Below are 26898 nucleotides of genomic sequence, written 5' to 3'. Positions count from 1 at the left end.
CGCCCTAGGAAATACAGAACTAAACTAAATAGCCTAACTAAAAAATTAGAGGATTTTTTTTAAAAAAAAAATAAGTACTTATAGTACTAAAGCTAAATAATATTAAAACGTAAGAATTTTAATATTAATAAGCTTAAATCTGACCTAGCGAAAATCCCTGAATCCCCGACCCTACTTATTCTTATAATCTAAACCTGCTAAAGTATTATTTTAAAAGATAAATAAGACCTATAACTACTGTCCGAAGTCTAAATAAACTTGAGAGAGATATATAAAAAAAATAATTTAATTTATAAACTCTAGAAGGCCTTTATTATAAAAAAAAATTATTATTTAAAGATTATCTTAGTTACTTATGAGAGATAAAGTAATTTTTTATTTTATAAAAACTACTTATAAATTCCTGAGGATAATAAATTCTAAATTAAGTTAATTTATTTCATATATAATAAACTTATATCTAGATATCCTAAGAGAAACTGTATATATAAACTTTTCGCCTGTAAATATTTTTAGCTTAATATATACTAATATATAGCCTAATAGATCTAAAACTACTATATTTATTATTAAAGCACTCTATCCCGTAAAACTAAATAAAATATCTTAAAACCCCTGCCTATACCTGAATATATTTAATAAAATATCTTTATAGATTTTATTATATATCTACCCGAGAGCCAGAGTTATAATATTATTTTAATTATTATAGACTACCTAATTAAAATAAAATACTTAATCTTTTATAATTTAACAGCTAATGCACCTGCTATAGTTATAATATATATATAATATATATAAAAGTTATATAGCCTACCCTAAACTATTATATTAGACTGAGAACCCTAATTTATTACTAAATTTTAGAAATACCTGATCTAGCGCCTAAATATTATAAGTAAATTATTAACTATATACTACTCTAAGACTAATAATTAAACTAAATAAATAAATATTATACTAAAGTAATATCTCTAAGTTTATATAAATTATTTATAGAATAACTAGAATATCTAGCTTTTTCTAGCTAAGTTCTCCTTAAACACTATGCACTTTAACTTAATTAAGACTAGCCTATTTTTCACTAATTACAGCTTTTATTCACATATAGGGTTCGAACCTATTCTAATAAAAGACGACTATACTTATAACTGCTTTACTATATAAAATATAAAATAATTTATTATAAAAATATAAATTATTATTAAATTTGCCTAAGCCGAGATACTATTTATTTAAACCTATTATATTAAGTAAATAGACTATTAGTACTACCCTGCCCGCCTATTCAAAGAAGACTAACTAGTTTAGTTAGATACCTAATATATTAAAACCCTATAATCTAATAAGAAGCTAAACTAGAATACTTTAGACCTATATTATATTAAAAAGGTTATTAGCCCACACACCTACTACTTAAAACTCCTACTTAGCATAAAAATTTATCTTATATTTAATATAAGCCTATTTATCCCTATTAGCTTAGACATCCTACCTGGCTAATAAAACTCTTTTTTATTTTATATTAAGATTAATAAACTTAAAAAGTAAGAGATCAAAAATATTTTTAACTTATTCTAGGACTATCGCGGCCGTGGCTGCCCTTATCTAATATATATTATAAAGTGGGTTAAATATATAAATCTTATTACTAAGCCTGCTAGTTACCTAAAGCATACTAAACAAATTATCTAGAATTATTACTGCTAGTATTTTAATAAACCTAATCCTTTTTAGCCTTAATAAAGCTTAATTATAAAAAAGAGGTATATTATCATAATATAAATTTAAAAATACTATTAAGTCTGTCAGAACCAAACAAAACTACTAAGTTAAAAGAACCTATTTTTAATCCTAATCTCCTAATTGCTTAAAAGCCTAAATACTAAAGATTTTATTATAGCTCTCTAAGCTACATCTTGTTTATTATCCTATATATAGCCTGACTATAGTAATCATTAAAGACCTTGTGAATCTAGCCTGCCTGATCTAGCTAGTCCGCCTGCCCTGCCTGTCTGTAAGGATCCATATAGGAACCTTCCAAGGATGCTTAGTCAGAACAGGTGCTTAGTTATAGCCTAGTAAACACATAATGAAAACATGTTCTTATAGGGTTCCCCGGAACCCCAGTAATAATACCTTAAGTAAAATATATTATATATTTAATATTTTTAGCTAATTACTTTTATACTACCTTACTCTTAAGGCATTGAAATATTCAACCTTATAATTTTATTATTTATATCTGTCAATTGGGGTCACCTGACATCACCTGATTCATCAGAATCACCTGATTAAGCCCCACAACTGAAATTATTCAAAATTCACTGCGACTTTATTCTCACTTTATTGAACTCTCACTTCCACCACCAAATTGTATGGGAAAAGTGAGGTGAAACTAAGCTCAATATGAGCGGAAAATGAAAAAGAAAATTTTTTGAAATATTTTTTATTTTGGACTAGCTTACCTTCCTATTTAGGAAACACCTGACTACTTCCTAATTAGGAAACACCTAAATTAGGAAACACCTGACTACTTTCTAATTAAGGAATACCTAACTGTTTCCTATTTAGGAAATATCTGATCGCAAGAATCATATGATAATTAGAAAACCAGCTATTATCTATTTCCTAATTTGGAAATTAAAAGTTTATTCTTTTATGTTTGCAATGTTTGATTTATTTCAAATGTCTATAAATATGCAGTTGATCTCCTGCATATTTTCATTCTTTTTAACAAGTTGATTTTACTGTTTCAATTTAACAAGTTGATTTCATCTATTCAATTTACTTATTGATTCATTTATTCATTAATCAATTTCACCCTTTCTTATCAATTCAATTAAAGTCGAATAATCGAAACCTTTGAGCTATCATTCTATAAAGTATTACTCTAGGATCAGGTGACTACCACCTTCCTATTCGATCCTAGCCTACCTTCGACATCTGACAGTTATGAGCCCGGATTCTCTTATTATTTCTATTATTCTTATCTTTAATTATTAAGACGTCAAAGTTAATTCATTTGATTGAATTACTTTATTACTTTATTAATTCAATTACTTTATTGATTCAATCACTTTATTGATTTAATTATTTTATTAATTCAATTATTTTATTGATCTAATTACTTTATCAACTTAAGCTTATCAACATAGATACAAAGCTTAATTTTCAATTAAACCAGTCACATAAATGGATCCACTGGTTCAACACGATCAAAACAATTACTAAAAGCAAACATATTTGGGAATTCATTGATCCCAGTCACATGACTATGCCTGATCAACCTGTAAGGCCTAGTCACCCGGAACCATGCGACCTAAACAAAAATGCTAGATCAATTATTAATCTAACCTAAAATGATCGAGCGCTTTATCAAGACCTATTACACGATTATAAATTAGCGCTTCGAGAATACCGTCAATTAGATGAGGGTTTAGCCCTACTTCTAATTTTAATTAAAAATTTGATATCTTCAGCAAATAGGGTTTTAGTATCTGACCTAGAAACCCCATATCACGTGCTGCGAATCCTTCAAACGAAATTGGCACCCACCAACAAATCAAGAAAAAGGGATATGATTAAGCGATATCATATGATTAAATCCCTGCAAAACAAATATTCAATTGAATCCTATATTTCCCTATAGGAAAATATATTCACCGAAGCGAAATCGCTAGAAATAAGCGAGGTGATAGACCCCCACCAAGTTTAATATAATTTTATTGAATCAATCAATGGTTCTTATTTAACATTTACAAATTATTAGATCGAAAAATTAAACAATAAAATCGAATTATATAAGCAAATTCCAACATTTTTTAATATGACTAAGCGATTTCGAGATCATGTGAAAATGTTCCCTGTAATTAAGCGAGTAAATCAGCCGAGCCGAATCACTTCAGCAACCTTTAAAGGAGAGGTCTTGGAAGATACCCTAAGTATTTTAGAAAATACCCCAAGCCCTAAATTCAACCCTAAATCGAAAAAACACCATTGCCTATGCGAATCCGACCCAAATCAAGGAAATCATGATTTTGACTAATATTTTTATATTAATAATTTATTAAAAAAACCACTAAATTGGTCACGTGATCTAGAGGTAATTAAATGATTCAATAAAGCCTCTAAAAGTTTTAGATTCCTAGGTGCCCTTAAAGCAATGAAAAAACGCTTGAAATCACAGAATTAAGCAGTGAATAATAAATTAATTAATTTAATTAATTTAATCGTTATGGCTTTAACTTCATTAGGAATAGCTCGAAACACTAGTCCTAATTAGGTATTTAATACTGCAGCAGATACCCATATCTGTAATAATTTATTATTATTCAATAATTATTATCAATGGCCTATATTAATTTTTATAGGGAATACTTGAATATTAATTAAAGGTTTTAGAATAATTATTTTAAAACCTTCAAACCCTTATAAAGATAATATAATATTTAAATTATATTATTACGCCTACGTCCCAAATTTTTATATTAATATACTTTTAGCCACTAAAGCAAGAAATTTAGGTATTTATCTTAATTCTAAGGCTATATGCCTCGAAAGCCCTAATTATACCTCAATTTGCCAAATCCTTGAAATTTCGGGAATTTTCTTAATTAAATAGAATAATAATGATCATATTCAATGATCACCTGAATTATATCCTAAAAATGATCAAATTAACCTCCCGAATTCACTCCCGAATTCACTACCGAATTCACTACCGAATTCACTACTAAATAGTAAAGTAAATAAAATAGAGGTCTATTCAGCTCAAAAATTAACTCAACCTACTATTTCTGCCGCTCCAGCTGAATTATGGCATTCTTGATTAGGGCACCTAAGCTCAGAAGCCCTAAAACACCTTGATTTAGCAGTAAATAGAATAAAATTAAATAATAAATTAATTAATGTTGAAGATTATTGCCTAATTTGTTAATTATTAATATTAAAATGTTAAATTTCTCGAATTCCGATTTAATTAGGGTCTAAACCATTTAAAATAATTTATTGGGATCTTATTCATTTAAATTAAGGAATATATTAAAAATAATATATAAGCCATATATATTGCCTATTTTTAAAATTTTATATAGCTATACTGATTTTAACAAAAGATCCCATGAGCAATTCAATCATTAAAATGATTAATTAAATAAAATATTAATACCACATAACTATCAAACGATTTCATTCAGATCAAGATAGAAATTTAGCTAATTTCTATGAATATACAAGATTTAAAAGGATGATTTATAGCACTAGCCTAATTGGGCAATTTGAACAAAATCTTTTTTCAGAAAGGTCAGGTGCTTTAATTACTTAAAAAATGCGGGTTTTATTTATTGATTCAGGGCTACCCCCTTATTTATAGCCTGAAACTATGAATGTAGTAATTTATATAATAAATTGAACCCCTACATATTCACTAAAATAGAGCACTCCATATTCAACCTTATTTAATTAACTTGATTAACTACTTTTATATATGACATTATTACCTAACCTTTCTAACCTAAAACGGTATGGTTGCCGAGCTTATATTAGGATAGTTAATATCCCTAGGCTTAGCAAACTAAAACCTCGGGCTATGATTGGTTACCTAATCGGGTATATTGCTTATAATATATGGACAATATGGATTTCTAGTCAAAATAAGGTTATTTTAGTATGTGATTGTATTTTCGATGAAAAGAGGGTCTATAAAGATAAGGAAGATATTCAGCTATTTGACCTAGACTAAATCGGGTTAGATCATCCTAATCCCCTGATCTATGAAGAAATTAATTAATTAATTACTTTAATTCAACTAGGGTCAGAACTAGGGTCAGAACTAGGGTTTACCTTAGGGTTTTCTGAAAATGAGCTTATCGATGATAATGACCCTGAACCGGCTGAACCGGCTGAATCGGCTGAATCGGCTGAATCGGCTGAATCGGTTGAATTCGAATCACCCGAAGAAATTGGTGAAATTCAATCAATTGATCAAAATGATCAATTTAATAAGTCAATTAAATCAAACGATTTAAATGACCCCGATGAAATCCTAGGGGACCAACCAATTACCCCTCCACAACCAGAGGTGCTTATTGATAATTTATTATTTAAAATCAATAAATATGATGATTTTTATGAGCTACTATCCCTAAAATGGTAATAATTAGAATCACCTGACCCAGGACCATCAAAATCATTTCGAAATTTTGTATTAAATATAGGTCAAATAAGCAATAATAAATTGCATCGAAACGATTTACTTATTGAGCCAATAAATTGGAATGAAATAATAAATTCATCTTTTTAAGATAAATAGATAAATGCATGCAAAATTGAATATGATTAATTAATTAAAATGAACACCTGGGATATTATTCCGAAAACAGATAATTCGATTCAAAAAATCCTACCATTAAAATAGGTATAGAAATACAAATTTACTAATTAAGGTTAATTATTAAAATTTAAAGTAAGAATATGCGTTCGTGGAGATCTTTAACTAATCAATGATCTTGATTTTAGGGTAATAACCCTAGCTACACAAATATTTAGGACTATTATAGCCCTAATTGCTGCTTTTGACCTTGAAACAGCTTAATAGGATACAGTAAATGTATTTTTAAACAGTAAATTAGACAAATTAATTCATGTTTCACCGCCTCCCGGTTTCGGACAATAAAATAAAGTTTTTAAGCTAAAACGAGCTTTATACAGATTACGTAGATCTCTGTTATTATAGCAACAAGAAATAGGTAATACTTTTAAGAAATTAGGCCTAAATTCAGTGCCTGAAGATCCTTGCTTATTTACAAACGATTATATAATTTTAATAATTTATGTGGATGATATTATTTTACTATATAATTAAAATCATCAATTAAAAATCAACGAATTAAAAGATCAATTATTTTCGATATATGATTTAAAGGATTTAGGTGAAATTTATTAATTCCTAAATATAAAGGTTATTCGAAACCGGCAGAATTAAATAATTTGGTTTAATTAAGCGGATTATATTGAAAAAGTTGCTCACCGCTTTGGATTAGCTAATCAAAGTTTACCTAAAATGCCCTTACTATCAGGCAATTTAAGCGAATCAATAGGGGAGCCACTTATTAAGCTTTATTATACAAATTATCAGCGAAAAATTGGCTCAATTCGCTACCCTGCGGTTATTTCTAGACCAGATATTGCAAAAAGTTGCGAAATTCTTGCAGAATACATGGTAAAACCTTATTCCAACCACATGAATGCTGTAAATCACCTGATTTCATTCATTTATGGAACCTAATTCAATTTAATTCAATATGGTCTTGATTTAATAGATTAATTAAAATCATTGAATTCACTACCAATTTTTAAAATAGCTAGTGATGCAGCTTATGCAGATTTAAACCAAAGAAAATCATCTGAAGGTTTTATATGCTGTTTATTCAATGGTCTTATTGATTAGTCAGCAAGAAAGCAAAAAACGATAACCCTATCTACTACCGAAGCGGAATTATTAGCCCTAACTACGGCTAGTAAGCACTTTCTATAGTGGAAACACTTATTTACCGCTATAGGGTTCAATCCTGAAGAAAAACTATATATTTATTGCGATAATCATCAAACAATTAACCTGCTTACTAAGCCTAATTTAATTTATAAAACTAAATTGAAATATGTAAACATTAGTAACCATTAGCTCAGGCAAGAGATCAAAAGGAAATCTATTCAATTAAAATAGGTTCCTACAGACTAAATAATTACAGATGGTCTTACTAAACACCTGACTAAGCAGGAACACACAAAATTTACCAAACAACTAAATATGGTTAATATTCAACATCTTATTAAATAAAAAAGAAACCATTCAAAATTCTGCAGTTTTAATCAATATTTTATTAATTTAAACTAAAGGGGTGTGTCAATTAGGGTCACCTGACATCACCTGATTCATCAGAATTACCTGATTAAGCCCCACAACCAAAATTATTCAAAATTCACTGCGACTTTATTCTCACTTTATTAAACTCTCACTTCCACCACCAAATTATATGGGAAAAGTGAGGTGAAACTAAGCTCAATATGAGCGGAAAATAAAAAAAAAATTTTTTGAAAAATTTTTTATTTTAGACTAGCTTACCTTCCTATTTAGGAAACACCTGACTACTTCCTAATTAGGAAACACCTAAATTAGGAAACACCTGACTACTTCCTAATTAAGGAATACCTAACTGTTTCCTATTTAGGAAATATCTGATCGCAAGAATCATATGATAATTAGAAAACCAGCTATTATCTATTTCCTAATTTGGAAATTAAAAGTTTATTCTTTTATATTTGCAATGTTTGATTTATTTCAAATATCTATAAATATGCAGTTAATCTCCTGCATATTTTCATTCTTTTTAACAAGTTGATTTTACTGTTTCAATTTAACAAGTTGATTTCATCTATTCAATTTACTTATTGATTCATTCATTCATTAATCAATTTCACCCTTTCTTATCAATTCAATTAAAGTCGAATAATCGAAACCTTTGAGCTATCATTCTATAAGGTATTGCTCTAGGATCAGGTGACTACCACCTTCCTATTCGATCCTAGCCTACCTTCGACGTCTGACAATATCTAATTAAGGCGGCCTGTTAGCAAAATAATTAATAAAAAGAGAGGAACTCGCGGACAGAGCACCTAATCACTTATTAAACTAATTTATTAAAAAAAGTTTTTATAGATTTAAGAAATCCTAGAGCTAATAAAATCTTATAAAACTATTAAAAAAAATTATTTAATAATAACTTAAAAATCTCATAGGTAAGAGAACTATTAATAAATTATATTATTAGAGAAACTTTGAAAACTTTAATAAGTGTCAATTGGGGTCACCTGACATCACCTGATTCATCAGAATCACCTGATTTATCCCCACAACCGAAATTTACTGCGACTTTATTCTCACTTTATTGAACTCTTACTTCCACCACCAAATTGTATGGGAGAAGTAAGGTAAAACTAAGCTTAATGTGAGCGGAAAATGAAAAAGAAAAATTTCTGGAGAATTTCTTATTTTAGACTAGCTTACTTTCCTAATTAGGAAATTACCGGTCACTAGAATCCTATAGAAGTCAGAAAACATAATTTAATTATCTATAAATATATAGTTAATAACCTGTATTGATTTATTCTTTTTATTAAGTTGATTTACCCACTTAATTTATTTAATTAAATTTTATTTATTTATTTAATCAATTTCACCTATCTATATATATAATAAATGGTAGGACCTCTGGTCTGTCTATTTTAGATCTAAGTAGTCTAGGTGAATTATTTACTTTATCTGACTGATTAATTTTCTTTATTCTATCTAGCTAGTTAAAATTTCTATTTAACTTATATGACCTACTTACCCTATTTAACAGTTATGAGCCCAGTCTAGCCCTTTATTCCTATTATTTATATATACACGTGAATTAATTATTTATTTGTCTGATTAAATTCACATACATTTAATTAAATTTATACCTATATCTAAATTAATCATTTATTTATTTGATTAAATTTAACCCACACGTGAATTAATTATTTAATTATTTACTATTATAGTGAATTATTTATTATTTATGTTAATTTAATTTATTTAACCCGTGTACTCACTTCAAGTGTTTTAGTCTACCTATCTAAAGTATTTAATTAATTTAAATTATTTTATTGATTTATTAATTAAATTTACACACATATAAATTAATTAATTACTTGTCTATTTATTATTATAGTAAATTACTTATCTGTCTGATTTAATTGACCCCTACTTACCTAGTTTACTTTTACTTTATTGAACTCTCACTTCTACTACTAATTTATATGGGAAAAGTGAGGTGAAAGTAAGGTAAAACTTAGGTTAATACTACACTGAATTATTATATTGATTAATTAATTAACTAAGCTTACTAATATGGATATAAAGCTTAATTTTTAATTGAACTAGTTATATGACTAGATATATTAGTTTAATATGATTAAAACAATTGCTAAAAGCAAACATATTTAGGAATTTATTAATCCTAGTCACATAACTATGCCTAATTAATCTATATGGCCTAGTTACCCGGAACTATATAACCTTGATAAAAATGCTAGATTAATTATTAATCTAACCTAAAATAATTAAGCATTTTATTAAGACTTTTTATATAATTATAAATTAGCGCTTCAAGAATATCACTACATGGATAAGGGCTTAACCCTAATTCTATTACTAATTAAGAACTTAATATCATCAGCTAATAGGGTTTTAGTATCTAACAAAGAAACCCTATATTATATGTTATAGATCCTTTAAACAAAACTAGCTCCTACTAATGAATCAAGAAAATATAATATTATTAAATAATATTATATGCTTAAAAATCTATAAAACAAATATTTAATTAATTTATACATTTCACTATGGGAAAATATCTATACTGAAGTAAAATTACTTAAAATAAGTGAAGTAAATAATCCACACCAAGTTTAATATGACTTTATTAAAGTTATTTATAGGTTTTATTTAATATTTGTAAATTATTAGAGCGAAAAATTAAATAATAAAATTATATTATGTAATAAAATACTATTATTTTTTAATATAATTAAGTAATTTAAAGATCATGTAAAGATGTTTTTAATATTTAAATATTTAAACTAACCGAGTCGAATCGCTCAGGCAACCTTTAAAGGAGATACTTTGGAAAATATCCCAAACCCTAGGTTTAACTCTAGAACTCCTAAAAAGGAACAAAACTACCCCTGTTAATTAGACCCTAATAAAGGCCATCATAAATTTGACTAATGTTTCTATATTAATAATTTATTAAAAAAACTAGAAAATTAGTTATATAATCCTAAGACTATTTAATAATTTAATAGAGTCTTTAGGAACCCTAAATTTTGTATAGCGCCTAAAACCGCAAAAAATCACTTAAAATTAATAAATCAAGTAATAAATTAAAATAATAAATTTCTAACTAATTCAATTACAATGGCTTTAACTTTAATAAAACAAGAAAAATACGCTAGTCCTAATTAAACATTTGACACTATTATAGATACCTATATCTGCAATAATCAATCATTATTTAGTGATTTTTATAAATTATCTATATCAATTTCTATAAAAAATACACAGATATTAATTAAAGGTTTCAGAACAGTTAATTTAAAACCTTTAAACCCCTATAAAGATAAAATATCATTTAAATTATATTATTATGCCTAGATTTTATAATTTTATATTAATATTTTATCTGCCTTAAAGGCAAGATAATTAGGTATTTACTTTAATTTTAGGGCTATGTGCCTAGAAAGCCCTAATTACCGCCTGATTTATAAAATCTTTGAGATTGTAGGCATTTATTTGATCAAATAGAATATTACTGATCAAATTTAATAATTACCTGAATTAACTCCTGAAGATAATTATATTCACTATCTGAATTTATTATAAAATTTATTATTAAATATTAAAGTAAATAAATTAGAGGCCTATTTAACAAGAAATTCAAATAAACCAGTCATTTCCTATAAAATAGCTGAATTATAGTATTCAAGATTAGGGCACCTAAATTCTAAAGCCCTAAAACACCTTAATTCAGTAGTTAACAGAGTAAAAATTAATAATAAATTAATTAAAATTAAAGATTATTATCTAATTTATTAATTGTTAATTTTAAAATGTCAAATTTCTTGAATTCTGATTTAATTAGGGACTAAACTATTTAAAACTATTTATTAGGACCTTATTTATTTAAATTAGGGAATCTACTAAAAACAATATATTAGCTATATATATTATTTTTCTTCAAAGTTTTATATGGTTAAGGCAATTTTATTAAAAGATCACATAAGCAATTTAATTATTAAAATAATTTAATTCATTAAATATTAATATTACGTGACTATTAAACGATTTTACTCAGATTAAAATAGAAATCTAGCTTATTTCTATAATTACGCGAGATCTGAAAGAGTAATCTATAGTACTAGCCTGATTAAATAACTTGAGCAGAACCTATTTACAGAGTATTTAGGTGTTTTAATTATATAAAAAATATAAATTTTATTTATTAATTTAGGATTACTGCTATATTTATAGCCAGAATTATTAAATGCAGCAATATATATATTAAATTGTACCCCTACTTATTTATTAAAGTAGAGTATCTTGCATAAAACCTTATTTAAATATCTTAATCAGCCTCTATCATATATAATACCACTACTAAACCTCTCTAACCTAAAACGATATAGTTCCCGAGCCTATATAAGGATTTTAAATATCCCTAGGCTTAATAAGCTCAAACCGAGAGCTCTAATTGGCTATCTAATAGGGTACGTTACCCTAAATATATGGAGAATATAGATACCCGGTTAAAATAAGGTTATTTCAGCATGTGATTACATCTTTAATAAAACAAAGGTCTATAAAAATGAACAAAATGTTCAAATATTTAAACTAGACCTAATTAGGTTAGAAAACCCCGAACCGCTCAATTTTAAAGAAATTAATGATTTAATCTCTTTAATTTTGATTGATTTACCTGAAATTACTGAATTAGGGTTTACCAAAGATAAAATTATTAATGATATTTATTCTGAACCCGAACAAGGTAAATCAGAACTATCTAGTGAATATAATCCTATTTACTATGAATCTGAATATAAAAATCGAATTATTGAATTAAATAATCAAAATAATCAAAATAATTAAAATAATTTAATTCAATCAAATACTTAAAGTGATGAGATTTTAGGAGACTAACCTCCTACCCCACATTCTTAATCACCTGAAGTCATTATTAATAATTCACTATTTAATTTTAATAATTATAACAATTTTCATAAACCACTATCCCTAAAAAGGAATAGGTTAGAATTACCTGACCCAGGACCTTCAAAAATGCCTCAAAATTTTGCATTAGCTTAAATTAGCAATAATAAATTGCATCGAAATGATTTGCCTATTGAGCCAACTAATTGGAATAAAATAATAAATTTGCCTTTTCGCGATAAATGGCTAAATACATGCAAAATTGAATATGATTATGTCAATTGGGGTCACCTGACATCACCTGATTCATCAGAATCACCTGATTTATCCCCACAACCGAAATTTACTGCGACTTTATTCTCACTTTATTGAACTCTCACTTCCACCACCAAATTGTATGGAAGAAGTGAGGTGAAACTGAGCTCAATAAAATTACCAGTTGCTAGAATCCTATGGAAATCAGAAAACATAATTTAATAAATTTTCTATTTAGGAAATTAAAAGTTTGTTTTAACTACTACGATTAATGGCTTTGTTCAGATGATTAATACAAAGGGTCTAGAATGTCTCGCCTATTTATTTTATAAACTATAAAGTAAATATTGCTACTTTGGTTATTCTGATATTATTTAAATAATTTTATTATAATTTATATGTTGAATCTTGATTATTCTGATTATTTTAATTATGAAATCTTGATCATTTGATTATTTAAGATAATTAAATATTAATTTAATAATAATCTATGAGGTTGATTTTGAAGGCCTAGATTAATAATATGACTTATAAGTAAAGGCCTAAAAAAATCTAATGATTTTATGTTTGTAATATTTATTTAGGGCCAGATTAAATTAGCCTTGATTTAATTATTTATAAATATGCAGTTAATAACCTATATTAATTTATTCTTTTTAATAAGTTAATTTACCTACTTAATTTATTTAATTGAATTTTATTTATTTATTTAATTAATTTTACCTATTTACATATATAGCGAATAATAGGACCTCTGGTTTGTCTATTTCAGATCTAGGTAGTCTAGGTGAACTGTTTACTTCATCTGACTGATCGATTTTCCTTATTCTATCTAGCCAGTTGAAATTTCTATTCAACCCACGTGACCTACCTACCCCATCTGACAAATATAAATAATAAAGTTATAAAGTTAAATACCTTAGTATCTTAGGAATAAGATAGTATAAAAGTAATTAGCTAAAAATCTTAAATATATAGTATATTCTGCTTAAGATATTATTGCTAGGATTTAGGGGAATCCTACAAGAATATATTTTCATTATATGTTCGCTAGGCTATAACTAAGCACCTGTTCTGACTAAGCATCCTTAGAAGGTTCCTATATGGATCCTTACATATAAGATATATTCACGAAGAATTATAAAACTAATTATAATAAATTTTATAAATAGGTTATCTTAAATAAAGTACGCCTTTATAAGAATTATTTATATTATACTATATTAGGGGTTCATCAGGCAGTTAATACTTATAAATCTAAAAAAAAAATAACTTATAAAATAGTATTTTTTATAAGATTATAAAAAAAGGTAAACTAAGTATTAGTATCTAAGGACTATTAAATAAAAAGTTCCCGCAGGATAAAGAGGATTAGTTAATAGCTATATTTAGCTATATTTATAAAAAAAGTTTATATAATATAATAATCTTATAAGATAATAACCTTTATAAGAAGAGTAACCTTATAAAGCTTAATAATATTAACTAGTTAATTTTATAAGATACCTTAGGGACTAAGGCCTTTAAAAAAAATAATTATAAAAATCTATATAAGAATCTTTTAAGGATACTTAGTCAGAATAGGTGCTTAGTTATAGCCTAGCAAATATATAATAAAAATATATTCTTATAAGGTTTCCCTAAACCCTAGTAACAACACCTTAAGCAGAATATACCATATATTTAAGATCTTTAGCCAATTGCTTTCACGCTGCCTTACCCCTAAGGCACTAAGGTATTCAACCTTATAATAATTCGGGTATAATCCTGGATAAGAGGATTTAAAATATAAATATCTTTAAATTCTAGTAAGTATTTTAGGTATAATCCTATTTTATATTATAGGATAAAAAAGTTTAGAATCTTTATAATATTTATAATATCTAATTTTATTATATTTATAAGAACAGGCCTAAACTTAAGTAGATTTAAATATTATACCTGCCTACTGTAATAAATAAAAAGGAATCTTTTTTATTTTATTTATTAAATTTATTCTATATTATATTTAAAAAATATTAAGTTTAAGTTTAAATAAAGTATAATATAAAATAAAATAATACTTATTTTAAATATTTTTTTATTATAAATTTAATCTGTGTCCTGTTATATTAGGTTTAGTATTAAAAATAGATTTATATAATATATAAAATAAATAATACTAACATTATTATCCTTTATATTAGAATATTTTAGTAAGGTTAAATAATTTTGAACCTTATTAATAATAATTTTTTAATAATTATTTATACTAATGATAACCTCTGTATCTAATATATAACTTATAGCTAAAGGAATCTAAAAATAATTTTAAAGAAAAAATTAAAAATTTTCTAAATTATAATTAGAAGATTAATTATTAATATTTAAAATATAGTTATTATTATTAAAAAAAATATCTTAATTTATATCTTTAATATTTTAATAAGATAAAAAAAAGTTAGTTTAATTTATAATTATTAAATAAAAAAGAAAAAAAAAGATAATACCTTATTAAAAGAAATACTATTTATAAATTAAATAATTTCTTAAGTAATTTCTTAATTAGTCATGGCATTAAAATAAAGCTTATATATAATATATTATATTTAAACTCAGTTAGAACTTTACAGATTTATAGTTTAAGCTATACTTTAAGGGCTAAAAAAGAAGGATTTATAAAGTTATATAATTAAGCTAAGTTAATATAAGAAAATTTAATCTAATATAAAAAAAATTTATTTAGTATTAAAAAAATTAAACCAGTATAAGAAAATTTAAGTTAATCTAGTATAAGATTATATAATTAAACTGAGCTAGTATAAGAAGGCTTTCTTGGTATTTATATACCGGATAAGATAACATATCTTAATTGATTTTTATACCGCGCGAGAAATTTCATACACCGCGCCAACTGTATACCCTATTCTTAGCTGTACTGGTCTATTTCAGGTAGATTTCACTCTCTTTCCTTCTTACTATTGTCCTGCTAACAGAAATATTAACTTAGTTCTCCAAAACATCCTACATCTAATCTAATCTATCACTAATCCACCCGAATGCAAACCTTCCCAACATGCTGCCCCGATCTCAAATACTCATAAGCAGCAATGACCTCGTCCCGACTGAACCCAAACTCCTTCTCGACCGGCATCCGCAGCTCCTTGCGATACACAAACGTCACCAGGTCCTCCAACATACACTTCGGACCGATCAGCACGCCACGCACCACACAAGTCTTCAACAGCGCCTGCAGCGGCACATCAACCACCTTGTCGCTGCCCGCCAGGTACCCGATCACGCTGATGACACCACCAGGGGTGATGGCCTTGATGCTCTGCTCGATGGTCCCCAGACCGCCGATCTCGAGGATATGATCGACGCCCTTGCCGCCGGTGATCTTGATCGCTTCGGCGGCCCAGTCCGGCGTCTTCTTGTAGTTGATCGTGTAGTCGGGCTGGAACTTCGATTTGATCTGCGCCAGCTTCTCGTCGCTGGACGAGGTCATGATCGTCGTTGCGCCGGCTGCTTTCGCGAGGATGAGGCCCGTCACGGCCACGCCTCCGGTGCCTACACTCTATATTAGCATCTCATCCTCAACCAACCCCAGAGAAAGAGCAGGGAAAGAAAAGGGAAATAAACCCTGCAGCAAAACCACCTGCCCCGGCTTCAACGGCACATTGCCATACAACCCATTCCACGCGGTGACACCCGTACAGACCAAACTCGCCAGCTCCGCATACGAATGCGGCGCTCCCTCCGGCACCTTCACGACCCCCGTCGCGGGGCGGGCCACATACTGCGCCAACGTGCCATCCGCCGCACCACCCTGGCAGCTCAAAAAGTCCTTCTGCGGCCCATACTGATGCATGGGGTCGAACGAGATGACGACGCGGTCGCCCTCCTTCAGATCCTTGACTTCGGAGCCGACGGACACGATGTCGCCGGCGCCGTCGGAGCACGGGATCAGCTCGTTCTTGGTCGCCGCAGGGTAGGTGTTTGTCGCGACTTGGAGGTCCCGCGAGTTGAGGGCGACCGAGCGGATGCGGATTAGCACCTCGTGCTTGGAGATGGTGGGGAGGGGCTCGGTTTGGCGGGTGAGGTTGGTGATGGCGCCGAGGGAGGGGAGGCGGAAGACGGTGTGGGTGGTCATTTTGATTTGATTGCGATTGCGCAGGTAGATTGGTGTTGGTTTGAATGTTTGTAGGTCGGGGAGAATGGAGGGCTAGGATGCAGGGATATCGGCTCCTTTAAATATTCTTCGTCTGGGAGCTCAACTTCCTGAGGTTATCGTAGATCCATTACGTGCCATAGTATATCCTCTATAGAAGCAACCAATCGGAATAACTGGGTGTGGACGTTTCAGGAATCTGCATTGGAAATCAAGTGGCAGTTTGACGTAATTTAAAACCGACCGCCACCTCTAATTCAATTACCCTCTGGATTGTTTACAAAATGCTATTTTCGTAGTTGAAGTTGGGGTGGAAGAGCTCGCTCGATTCGGTGGGCTCCGGGCTTTCCTATTGGTTGGGAAGACGATGTGGGGCGAGAATATCCGAATGCATCATGATGGACTGCGTAGGAAAGATTGTCTCCGAAATGCCAAGGTTTGGTCTGACGGGGTATTAGAGTAGTTGTAGTCTGGATTTATCAGCTATGGAGTGTGCACTAGTTTAGGAAATAAAGTATTCAATTGGTTTCGTGAGTTTATGTTGGACTTTTGTCATTGTTCGGGAATATATATTCTGCAAAACATCGGCATTTGTGGGAACTCCCGGTATCCTAGGTAGACATACCGGAATGTTCCCGCCAAGATAAGGTCATCCGCAACAATTTACCGGAGACCTCCTAAATTGAATAGGAACCCCCAGCAAGATTATAAGATATAAAATAGGGTCCTCTAGTATATCTAAACCTTCCCTTTATTATTATCTTAATCATTAAAAATTAAATATTTTATTTAAGATAAATACAATATCTTACCTTATAATTCCTACAGGTTATAAGCCCGGAGACTTAATCAACTAAGTCCTTTACCCAGACCCCCAGAACCCTTATTTAAGGCCCTTAAAACAGATTTTAAAGCAATTAACTATCTTTAAAATGAATAGAATACTTTAATAAAGTAGTTATAGCACCCGGAAAATATACTGTGTCTTAACTTATATTAATAAAGAACTACTAGGATTAGATTAAAGGTCTTAATATAAAATTATAAATTAAAAATATATTTCGTGTAATTAATAATAAGTTCCCTCGCCTTAAGGCCCCGGTATCAACTTTAAAAAGATTAATACTATTTAATATAGCCTAGAAAGCTCAGGATAAGCTTTTTAAATAAAAAAATAATAATACTAAAATAATAGATATTATTTTTGTTTTATTATCTAAAGCTATCTACTATAAGTTTATCCATTTCTATACTATTATAGACCTTATAAAAGCCCTATCTAAAAAATATAAAGTTATATATAATATCTAATCTTTTAAAAGACTTTAATTAATAATAATAATAATTTATTTATACTACAAAAATATAAATAAATATATCAAGAAAATATCCTTAGTATTAAATTATTTTAATAAAAGTCTAAAGAAAGGAGTCACCCTTAATAAGTTAGTTTATATTTAGTTTTTTTTCTATAATTTGGGAGAAATATGGCAGACCTTTTTAATTTCTTATTTTAACTTATACTTTAATAAAGATACTACAACTTATATAAAAGTATCTTAGGTCCTGATTTAAGAAAAGATGCGTGTAAAATTTAACTAAAAATTAATAAATCTTATTAAAGCTAGAACTAGTAAAAAGCTTAGTAAAAACAAGGATAAAAACTAAAAAAATAAAAAAAAAAAAAGAAGAACTCTAAAAATTAAAAGAATAATAATAATCTAAAATTATCTTTAAAATATTTTTATTATAAAAAATCAGACTATAAAAAAAAGAACTATTAAAAAAATACTTTAAAAAAGTCCCTTAATAAATAAAAAACTAATTAAAAAAGCAGAAGCAGCAAAAAAAAAATAAAGTCCTTTAATACTTTATTTAATAATAATATTATTTATATAGTCTTTAAAAGAGGTAACCCTAATAATTTAGAAAAAAAAATAATTAAAATTAATATTAAAAAAGTCTGTTATATAAGCTAAAATAACTAAATTATTAATTTAGGGTTAACCTACTACCTTACTAATAATCCCAGTAACTTTATTACAGGGACCGCGCAGCCATCCTATTATAAGATTTATATAATAACAGGTTATTTAATTTATTTAATACTTATTAGAGATATTAAGTTACTTTTTTAACATTTTATAAAAATCTAAAAAATAATTCTTACTAATATTTTTTATCTCCTAAAGGTAAGAGTTAACTTAATAAGAATTATTAAGATAAACCAGAAAAGTCTTAATATTAACTTCTTCCTAAATAAAGTTATCTTTACAAAAATATTAAATAAATCAATTATTAAATACAGAGATATTTAGAGAGATATTTATATTATAAAATTAATTAAAAATTATAATTTAAATTAGACCTTATTTTAGCAAAATAAAATCTTTTTTATAAAAGAAATAGTTAAAATTCAGCACGCGAATTATCGATTAAAACCTTACTATATTCGAATGATAAAGAAAACGCGTGTTAACTTTAGAATATAGTACTATCAACTTATTTACTTTTTAATTAGAAATATAAAGTGTCTAAACAAAATAGTTAATAGATTAAATATTAAAGGCCTTTTTATACTAAAATATATTTATAAGCCTTACTAAAAGACCTTAATAATAATAAAGAATAGATAAGAAGTGATAACCTCTGTAAAGAGATATAAAAATTATGTTTTTATAAATTTAAAGAGTAATTATTTTAATATACTACTTACCTATAAAAATAAAGCAAAGTATTAAATCTTATTTTATAATTAGTATAGTGGATTTGCTTTAGTCAAATTCTTAAAAATAAAAGATCAAGTATACTTAGTAATTTAGGCGTATACTAATTTTAAAAGAACTACAAAATACCTAATTTAATACTTTTATTCTAATAATAGTAAGGAATTTACTAATTATAAGATATTAAAGTAGGCAGAAGGGTAAAAGATCAAATAAAAATTTACTTTTATATATACTTATAGCCAGAATTTGCCTATTAAGCACTTTTTAAAAACTATTCTTATAAAAGTCCGTACTATTTTAATTAATAGTAATTTATCCTGTTATTTGTGAGCCAAAATAATAAAAATAATTATTTTTATTTATAATATTTTACCTATTCGCGATAAAGAATTAACTTTATATAAAATTAGAAATAATTAGAGGCCTAATATTAAAAGATTAAAGATTATTAGTTATAAAATTACAATTATTATTTCCCTTAAGATCTAGTCTTATAAAAAAATAATAAAAATTAATCTTAAAATATTTAATATAAAACTTATTAAATATATATCTTTAAGTAAGCAGTATATTATCTGGATCTTTTTAATAGAGGAGTTAAAGTAAGTCTGTAATATATAATTTAATAAAAGATCAGACCCAGACCTATATAAAATACCTAATAATAATTATAGGAATTAAAAGGCACCTTTATTAATTAATTTATTATCCCGAAACCCCTATAAAATTAAATTAGATAATAATTTTAAAGATAAGCTTACTTAATGCCTTTTTTTCTAAATTAGTGCTTACTAATTATATTTTTTTTTTATTTTTAAGTTACTAGTGACAGACTAACTGCTAGCTATCTATCTTTTTTATAATAGTATCCTTTTGATTAGCAATTATCGCAGAGATTATAATAGAATAATTAAACTCTTTTTATTTAATAAAACTATTGCCTCTCTACATAAAGATAAATAATAAAAGGCTATAAAATTGGAATTTAACAGCCTAATTAAGTAAAAATTATAAAAATTTATAGATCTTCTTTTTAGCTATAAAGCGCTTCGCGGTTATTAGATCTATAAGCTAAAATTAGATATTAATAATTAAATTTTATATTTTAAAGTTAGATAAATTACTTAAGGCTTTATATAGCAATATAGAGTAGATTTTTAAGATACTTTTTTACTTATAGCGCGCCTAGTGACTATCCGATTATTCTTTATTTTAATAATAGTTATAGATCTTAAATGCCTTTAGGGAGATATTCTATTTATATTCTTATAAAATAATTTTTTTAATAATAAGATTATTTATATAAAATAGCTAAAAGGATTCAAAGATAATTCTAGATATATTTATTAATTACTTTAACTACTTTATAGCTTAAAATAGGCCGTGTGAGTGTAATATCTTACTTTATAATAGAATTTAGCTAAAATAGGTTTCTTTTTAACCTTTATAAATAAATATTTCTTTATTAACTTAAATAGGACTTTCTTAATTATCTATATTAATAATATCTTGACAATTAGTAATCGTAAAACTATTAAGGAAATAATAGTGGCTATCTGAGATACTTTTAATGATACTTACTTTTAAAAAGCTACCTACTACTTAAAAATAAAGATAGAAAAAAATAAAAAGAAAAAAATACTTAAATTAACTTAATTTATATATATATAATATGTTTTTGATAACTTTGATTAAGATTTAAATAAAATCTTATTTACTCCGGCCTATAAAAGTATTAAATTAACTAAATTAACCATAAAAGAACTAAATTTTGATCTTCTAAAGTAATATTAGAAATTACTTAATTTAATTATATATATTACTCTACAGATTTGTCCCGATACCTTATTTAAAACTAAATAACTTATACGATTTATTTTAAACCCTAATAACTTATATATAAGAGATCTAATCTATTTCTTTTAATTTTTTTAATTAATAATTAATTATAGCATTGTTTTCCGCTCTTAAATTAAAGATAAAGAGGCAAAAATAATAAAATAATTAAAAATAATAAAAAAATATATGGATACAGATTTTACCAGTAATCTTAATATACAGAGATCTATTATTAGCTTTATTTTTATATTAGCTAGCAGACCTATTTCCTAGACCTTAAAGCTATAGATTATAATAAGCTTATTAATTTATAAAATTAAATATATTATAATTAGTATAGCGGGCAGAAAAATAATTTAAATTATCTAGATATTTAAATTAATCAGCTTTAATAACATAAAGCTAATAATCATCTATACTAACTTAAAACCCGCTTTAAAACTTGTAAAGAATGCCTAGATATATACCCAAAGTAAACATATTAATATTTAAACCTATTAAATTTGTGAGGCGATTTAGCGCGGTAATATTAAACTTTAATATTTAACTATAAACAAAATAATCGCGAATATATTAATAAAGGTGCTCCCGCGTGTTAAATTTAAATAATACGCTAAATCAATAAGTATTAAATAATTATAACTAAATAAAAATATCTAGATAAAACACTTTAGCTTCAAGATAACCGTTATTTTAAGGGGGTATATAGGAACTCCCGGTATCCTAAGTAGGCATACCGGAATATTCCTATTAAAATAAGGTCATCCGCAGTAATTTACCAGAAACCTCCTAAATTGAATGGGAACCCCCAGCGAGATCATGAGATATAAAATGGGGTCCTCTGGTGTATTTAGACCTTCCCTTTATCATCATCTTGATCATCAGAAATTGAACGTTTTATTTAAGATGAATACAGCGTCTTACCTCGTAATTCCTACAGCATTCAATGCATACGAGATGTTAAGTACGCCAGATATATTCCCAACTCACCTTAACACTACCCGGACAAATCGGACAAATCGAAAGAATCAGAAGTCAATCTCCAGAATCATTTACCCGTAGATAGACTGTACCGCAGATTGTTTAAGGCGGCGACGAAGCTGCGGAGGGTGTATAAAGTGGAGACTGATAACCCGGTACGTTCAAGTCTTGCCTATCTCATGCCTATTGCTATATGTATGTGGCCGACTAATATCCCCAGACCTGGCCCGTCTGCCACATAGCCGACACGGCAGATCTATATCTCCAGATCCTGCGAGGATCCTGCAAGGCGAGGACATTGGGCACGGCAAGAACGGCTACTTCCTGGCTGCGTCTGGCCACGTGCACTGGAACGATGTGTACCAGGCCATGGCGAGCGCTCTGGCCAAGCGCAACGCGATTGATGACGACGTGATCACGCAGGCGGATGAGGACGCGATGGCGAGAATGGGCGAGGCGCTGGGTGTCTCGCCGTCTGCGGTGCCGGTGCTATTGGGTGGGATGTAGGTTTGCTTTCAATTTTATATGGTGAGCATGACGCTGATTTATTTCAAGGTGTCGGTTTACAGCGGATCATGGGGGGCGGATCGGTTGGACGCCAAAGTATGGCCCCAGTCATATTCTGGAGGCGGCGGATGAAGAGGTGGAGTTGATTTTGGGCAGTCTGGATAGCGGCGAGAAGCAGCCTATTCGGTAGGAGGTTGTGATTTCAGGATGGAGTGAATGGAATATGGTGGATACAGGAAGGTTTGTTTCAGGCGCTACGGATTGTATCAGGAGATATATTAGGAGTCAAAACAAACTTCAGATAGAAGAACGAACAACCGATATAAAGAAAAATGTAAAAAACAAAAAGATTGACCGACGCAGGGGTCGAACCTGCAATCTCTTGATTCGTAGTCAAGCGCCTTGCCATTGGGCCAGCCGGCCTTGTTGTGATAGAAACGTTCATAATCTACTTACATATTCCTGCACGTAGAACTACTTACCAAATAGACACAATTGGCACTGCATGCTGGAGCGAGTATCAAGAGTTAGCTCAAACACAGCCTATGTGCCCTCTAATTGATATCCTAGTCGTGCTGGTAGTGCCGCGTGGTGGACCAGTTCATATTTGGCCAGCTCCGATCATTCCTATTGGACGGAACCCGAAACGGGTCTCTCCCGCCCATCCGATTGGCTGGTTTCGCCTCAACATCAATCTCTCAAGATGCAGAACGAGCATCCAACAATCTCATAGACAAGGCATCGGAATGTTCCACAATTTTGAAAGTCAACGTCCGCTGCCGAAGCGTCGCAAGGTCAGCCGCGCCTGTGACTTCTGTCGAGCCCAGCGCGTGCGATGTGACGCTTTCACTCCGTGCTCGCAATGCGTGGCAAACAAAGTCTCCTGCAGTCGCCTTCAATCTTCCGAGAGGCCTTCAGGAGAAGACTCCTTTTCGCATCAGGCGGGTCCAGTCCCTGACAGGGCTGATGACGGTGGAGCCCAGGCCTTGACGACACCCCAGGAGACGCCCGTCCCCGGCCACGAGGATGGCAAAGCAGCCCGAGATGACGCCGCACTGAACAGTCGGCTGGAATCAATGCTCGGATTCATCTCGCGTCTGAATAACTTCTGCTCGGGAATGTCGCAGCTCTCGCAGACGTCACCTACAGATGATCCCCCGCCAGCCTACACTTCGCCGTTTGGCTCGGAGATCCTGGCAGGTGCGAATCCGACGGAATGCGACCTCTCCCCTGCACAGGTTGAGCGTCTTATCCAAATATTCTGGGACCGCCTGCATCCGATGATCCCTATTATCTGCTCCGAGGACTTGAAAACACAATCCCCACTCCGGGATGCGGTGACAGCGTACACAATGCAGTACGTTTTCTACTCAGGTCTTCATTCCCGACTCCTTGGGCTGCAATGGAAGCAGTTTGCAAAAGGAAACCGATGCTCCAGAGTCATCGGCATGGCATACCTGCAACGTTGTCTCTCCAGCGCCACACAATACTCCGTATTCTCAGAGCCCTCCCTCCCCATCCTGCAATGCTACTGCATCATGACGCTCTACCTCCTCGACGCCGGCCAGCACCAAGCAGCGTATAACATGATCGGCCTAGCCGTTCGAATGGCCCGATCCCTGAACTTCGACAGCGATGCCCCCGTCGGCGTCTCCCCAGACGAAATGGACCTCACATCTCGCATCTGGTGGACCCTCGTGCACCTCGACTTTCGATGCTCCAGACACCTCGGGAAGCCATTCAGCGCCCAACTCCCCGTAATCCGATCCACGCCCCCATGCCGTCTCTCAGACAGTCCACCCGGCTCAGACTACTTCCCATATCACACCCAATCCATCCAACTCACCTACCTCGCCCTGGGCGTCATCGAGTCCGTCGCCCGCGACAAAGACCCCCACCGACGCTACGACGTAGAAGCCCAAGCCCAAGCCCTGACCCGACATCTCGGCCGGCTCGATAAATGGCGCACCGCACTCCGCCAACACTCCTGGTTCCAGCACCTCTGTCTCGACGTGCCTGAAATGCCACAGTTCCCTGGCCCTGGCCCCGTCCCAGACCCCAACACCACCACCACAACAACCTACATGACCCAACCCCCCCTCCAACACCAACTCTCCACTCTCCTCTCCCTCCAATACCACGACATCATCATCAGCCTCCACCGCGTCTTCATCCAATTCCCCACCCAACCACTCATCCCACGCAGCAGCCCCCAAGCGGAAGCGCACGCCGCCACAGCCCTCAAACACGGCCTCGCGATCATCGAAACCGTGCACCGCTGCATGTCCAACACAGACCTCTTCTTCGGCTCCTGCGAACTCTACCAGTACCAGTGGAACGCGGCCCTCACGCTGATGGGCTTCATGCTGGCGTATCCCTTCTGCTATCGTTGTCCTACTGCCCGGGGATATATTGATCTCGCGCTGGAGACGTTTGAGTTCGCGGGGCCGAAGAATGATGTCGCGATGAGGGCGGCGTGCTTGACGAGGCATTTGCGTGCGAAGGTTGATAAGTTGATGATGATTTTGAATATTGATCATGGGAAGGGGACGGGTGGGAAGGAGGATGTTCCTGTGGCGCAGGTTGGGGGTAATGAGGTGGTGGTGGAGAGTACGGGGTTGACGCCGGATTTAGGGGATGGGAATGCGCTTTGGTCGTGGGTGGATTTGATTGATCCGGCGGCTTGGCCGAGTTATTGTGATGAGGTTAATGAGGCGTTTACGGGGACTTCGGATGCGGATTCGTTTCAGAATGCGTTTTATACTTGAGGTGTTTTGGAGGTGGGTTATTATGATCTATAGAATTGGAATGTTGATGTAGAGATATTAAGGAATGATCATGACCCAATGAATATAAAGTCGTTACGGGCATAGAAAGGACTTTGACTTTCGGCATGAAGATGGTCTTAGATATCCTGTTGAAAAGCGAAAGAGAGTTGTAACCTGTCTATGAGCCCCTGTCTTTCTGAGCCCCTATGTGTAGAGAGTAAGAATATTCGTTTGAATCCAATTCCATCTATCAATTCACTCTATGATAGACAGTGACTGATATCCATTCATTTGTTAAAGTTAATACATCAATCTTCAACAAAGAGATTCCCATCGTACTTATTCACTTAGCTGCTTAATTCGATTATATCAAGGTCTTCTTCCCCCTTCATCTTCCCATCTTCAGCTCTACTCTACATCTCTCCATCCTACATATTGCAGCCACATAACTTCATTGTATACTGTCTTTCGTCAGTAACGTTCGTCGTTCATACTGTTCCCGAACTGTTTACCGTCAGCACAGTTCGTTGCTCATCTGCAGGCCAAGACAGAGTATCATAGTGACTCGATACCACAGGTATTCTGGAAGCCAGATCAAATCGACAAATGGCGTCACGATATTGTCGGGCCCGAAAGTACAGAGGTACCCTAAAACCTCTTACGCATGTCGAACATCGTGCACGAGCTTTGGGGTAAGGCACGCCTCGCGCTTGAATCGGTAGCAACGGCGTATAAAGGCCAGCAACGAAGCGCTCGGGTATAAAACAGCATTACTTGACAGGATTCCTCCAAGAAGTGAAGGCAGAATATCTTATTTCACATCTATCAATCGGTCCATGTCAAATGGTCATCATGGCGAAGATGGACAAGGCAAAC

The 26898-nt window shown here is 31.0% G+C and overlaps 3 protein-coding genes and 1 non-coding gene across 4 annotated transcripts; 2 read left to right on the top strand and 2 right to left on the bottom strand.

Moving 5' to 3' along the window:
• Nucleotides 1–16073: 16073 nt before the first annotated feature.
• P170DRAFT_356989 (zinc-dependent alcohol dehydrogenase family protein) lies at nt 16074–17180 on the bottom strand (the record flags this gene model as incomplete). Its single annotated transcript, XM_024844189.1, has 2 exons — nt 16074–16597; nt 16670–17180. The coding sequence occupies 2 exons, from the start codon at nt 17178–17180 to the stop codon at nt 16074–16076; spliced, it is 1035 nt and encodes a 344-aa protein (XP_024704622.1).
• A 5746-nt stretch (nt 17181–22926) lies between these two features.
• On the top strand, nt 22927–23444 carry P170DRAFT_475615 (uncharacterized protein; the record flags this gene model as incomplete). Its single annotated transcript, XM_024853277.1, has 3 exons — nt 22927–22942; nt 22968–23250; nt 23303–23444. 3 exons carry the CDS (start codon nt 22927–22929, stop codon nt 23442–23444), a joined length of 441 nt encoding a protein of 146 aa, XP_024704621.1.
• A 161-nt stretch (nt 23445–23605) lies between these two features.
• P170DRAFT_t103 lies at nt 23606–23677 on the bottom strand. Its single transcript has one exon. It is a non-coding gene; the product is annotated as a tRNA-Arg (tRNA).
• Nucleotides 23678–24000: 323 nt separating this feature from the next.
• On the top strand, nt 24001–26022 carry P170DRAFT_509891 (putative transcription factor; the record flags this gene model as incomplete). The annotated part of the gene is made up of 1 exon (XM_024854717.1): nt 24001–26022. One exon carries the CDS (start codon nt 24001–24003, stop codon nt 26020–26022), a length of 2022 nt encoding a protein of 673 aa, XP_024704620.1.
• Between the last annotated feature and the right edge of the window lie 876 nt (nt 26023–26898).

Source organism: Aspergillus steynii (assembly GCF_002849105.1).
Source record: "Aspergillus steynii IBT 23096 chromosome Unknown P170scaffold_4, whole genome shotgun sequence".
Lineage (NCBI taxonomy): Eukaryota > Fungi > Ascomycota > Eurotiomycetes > Eurotiales > Aspergillaceae > Aspergillus > Aspergillus steynii.
This window is presented reverse-complemented; position numbering and strand designations above follow the sequence as displayed.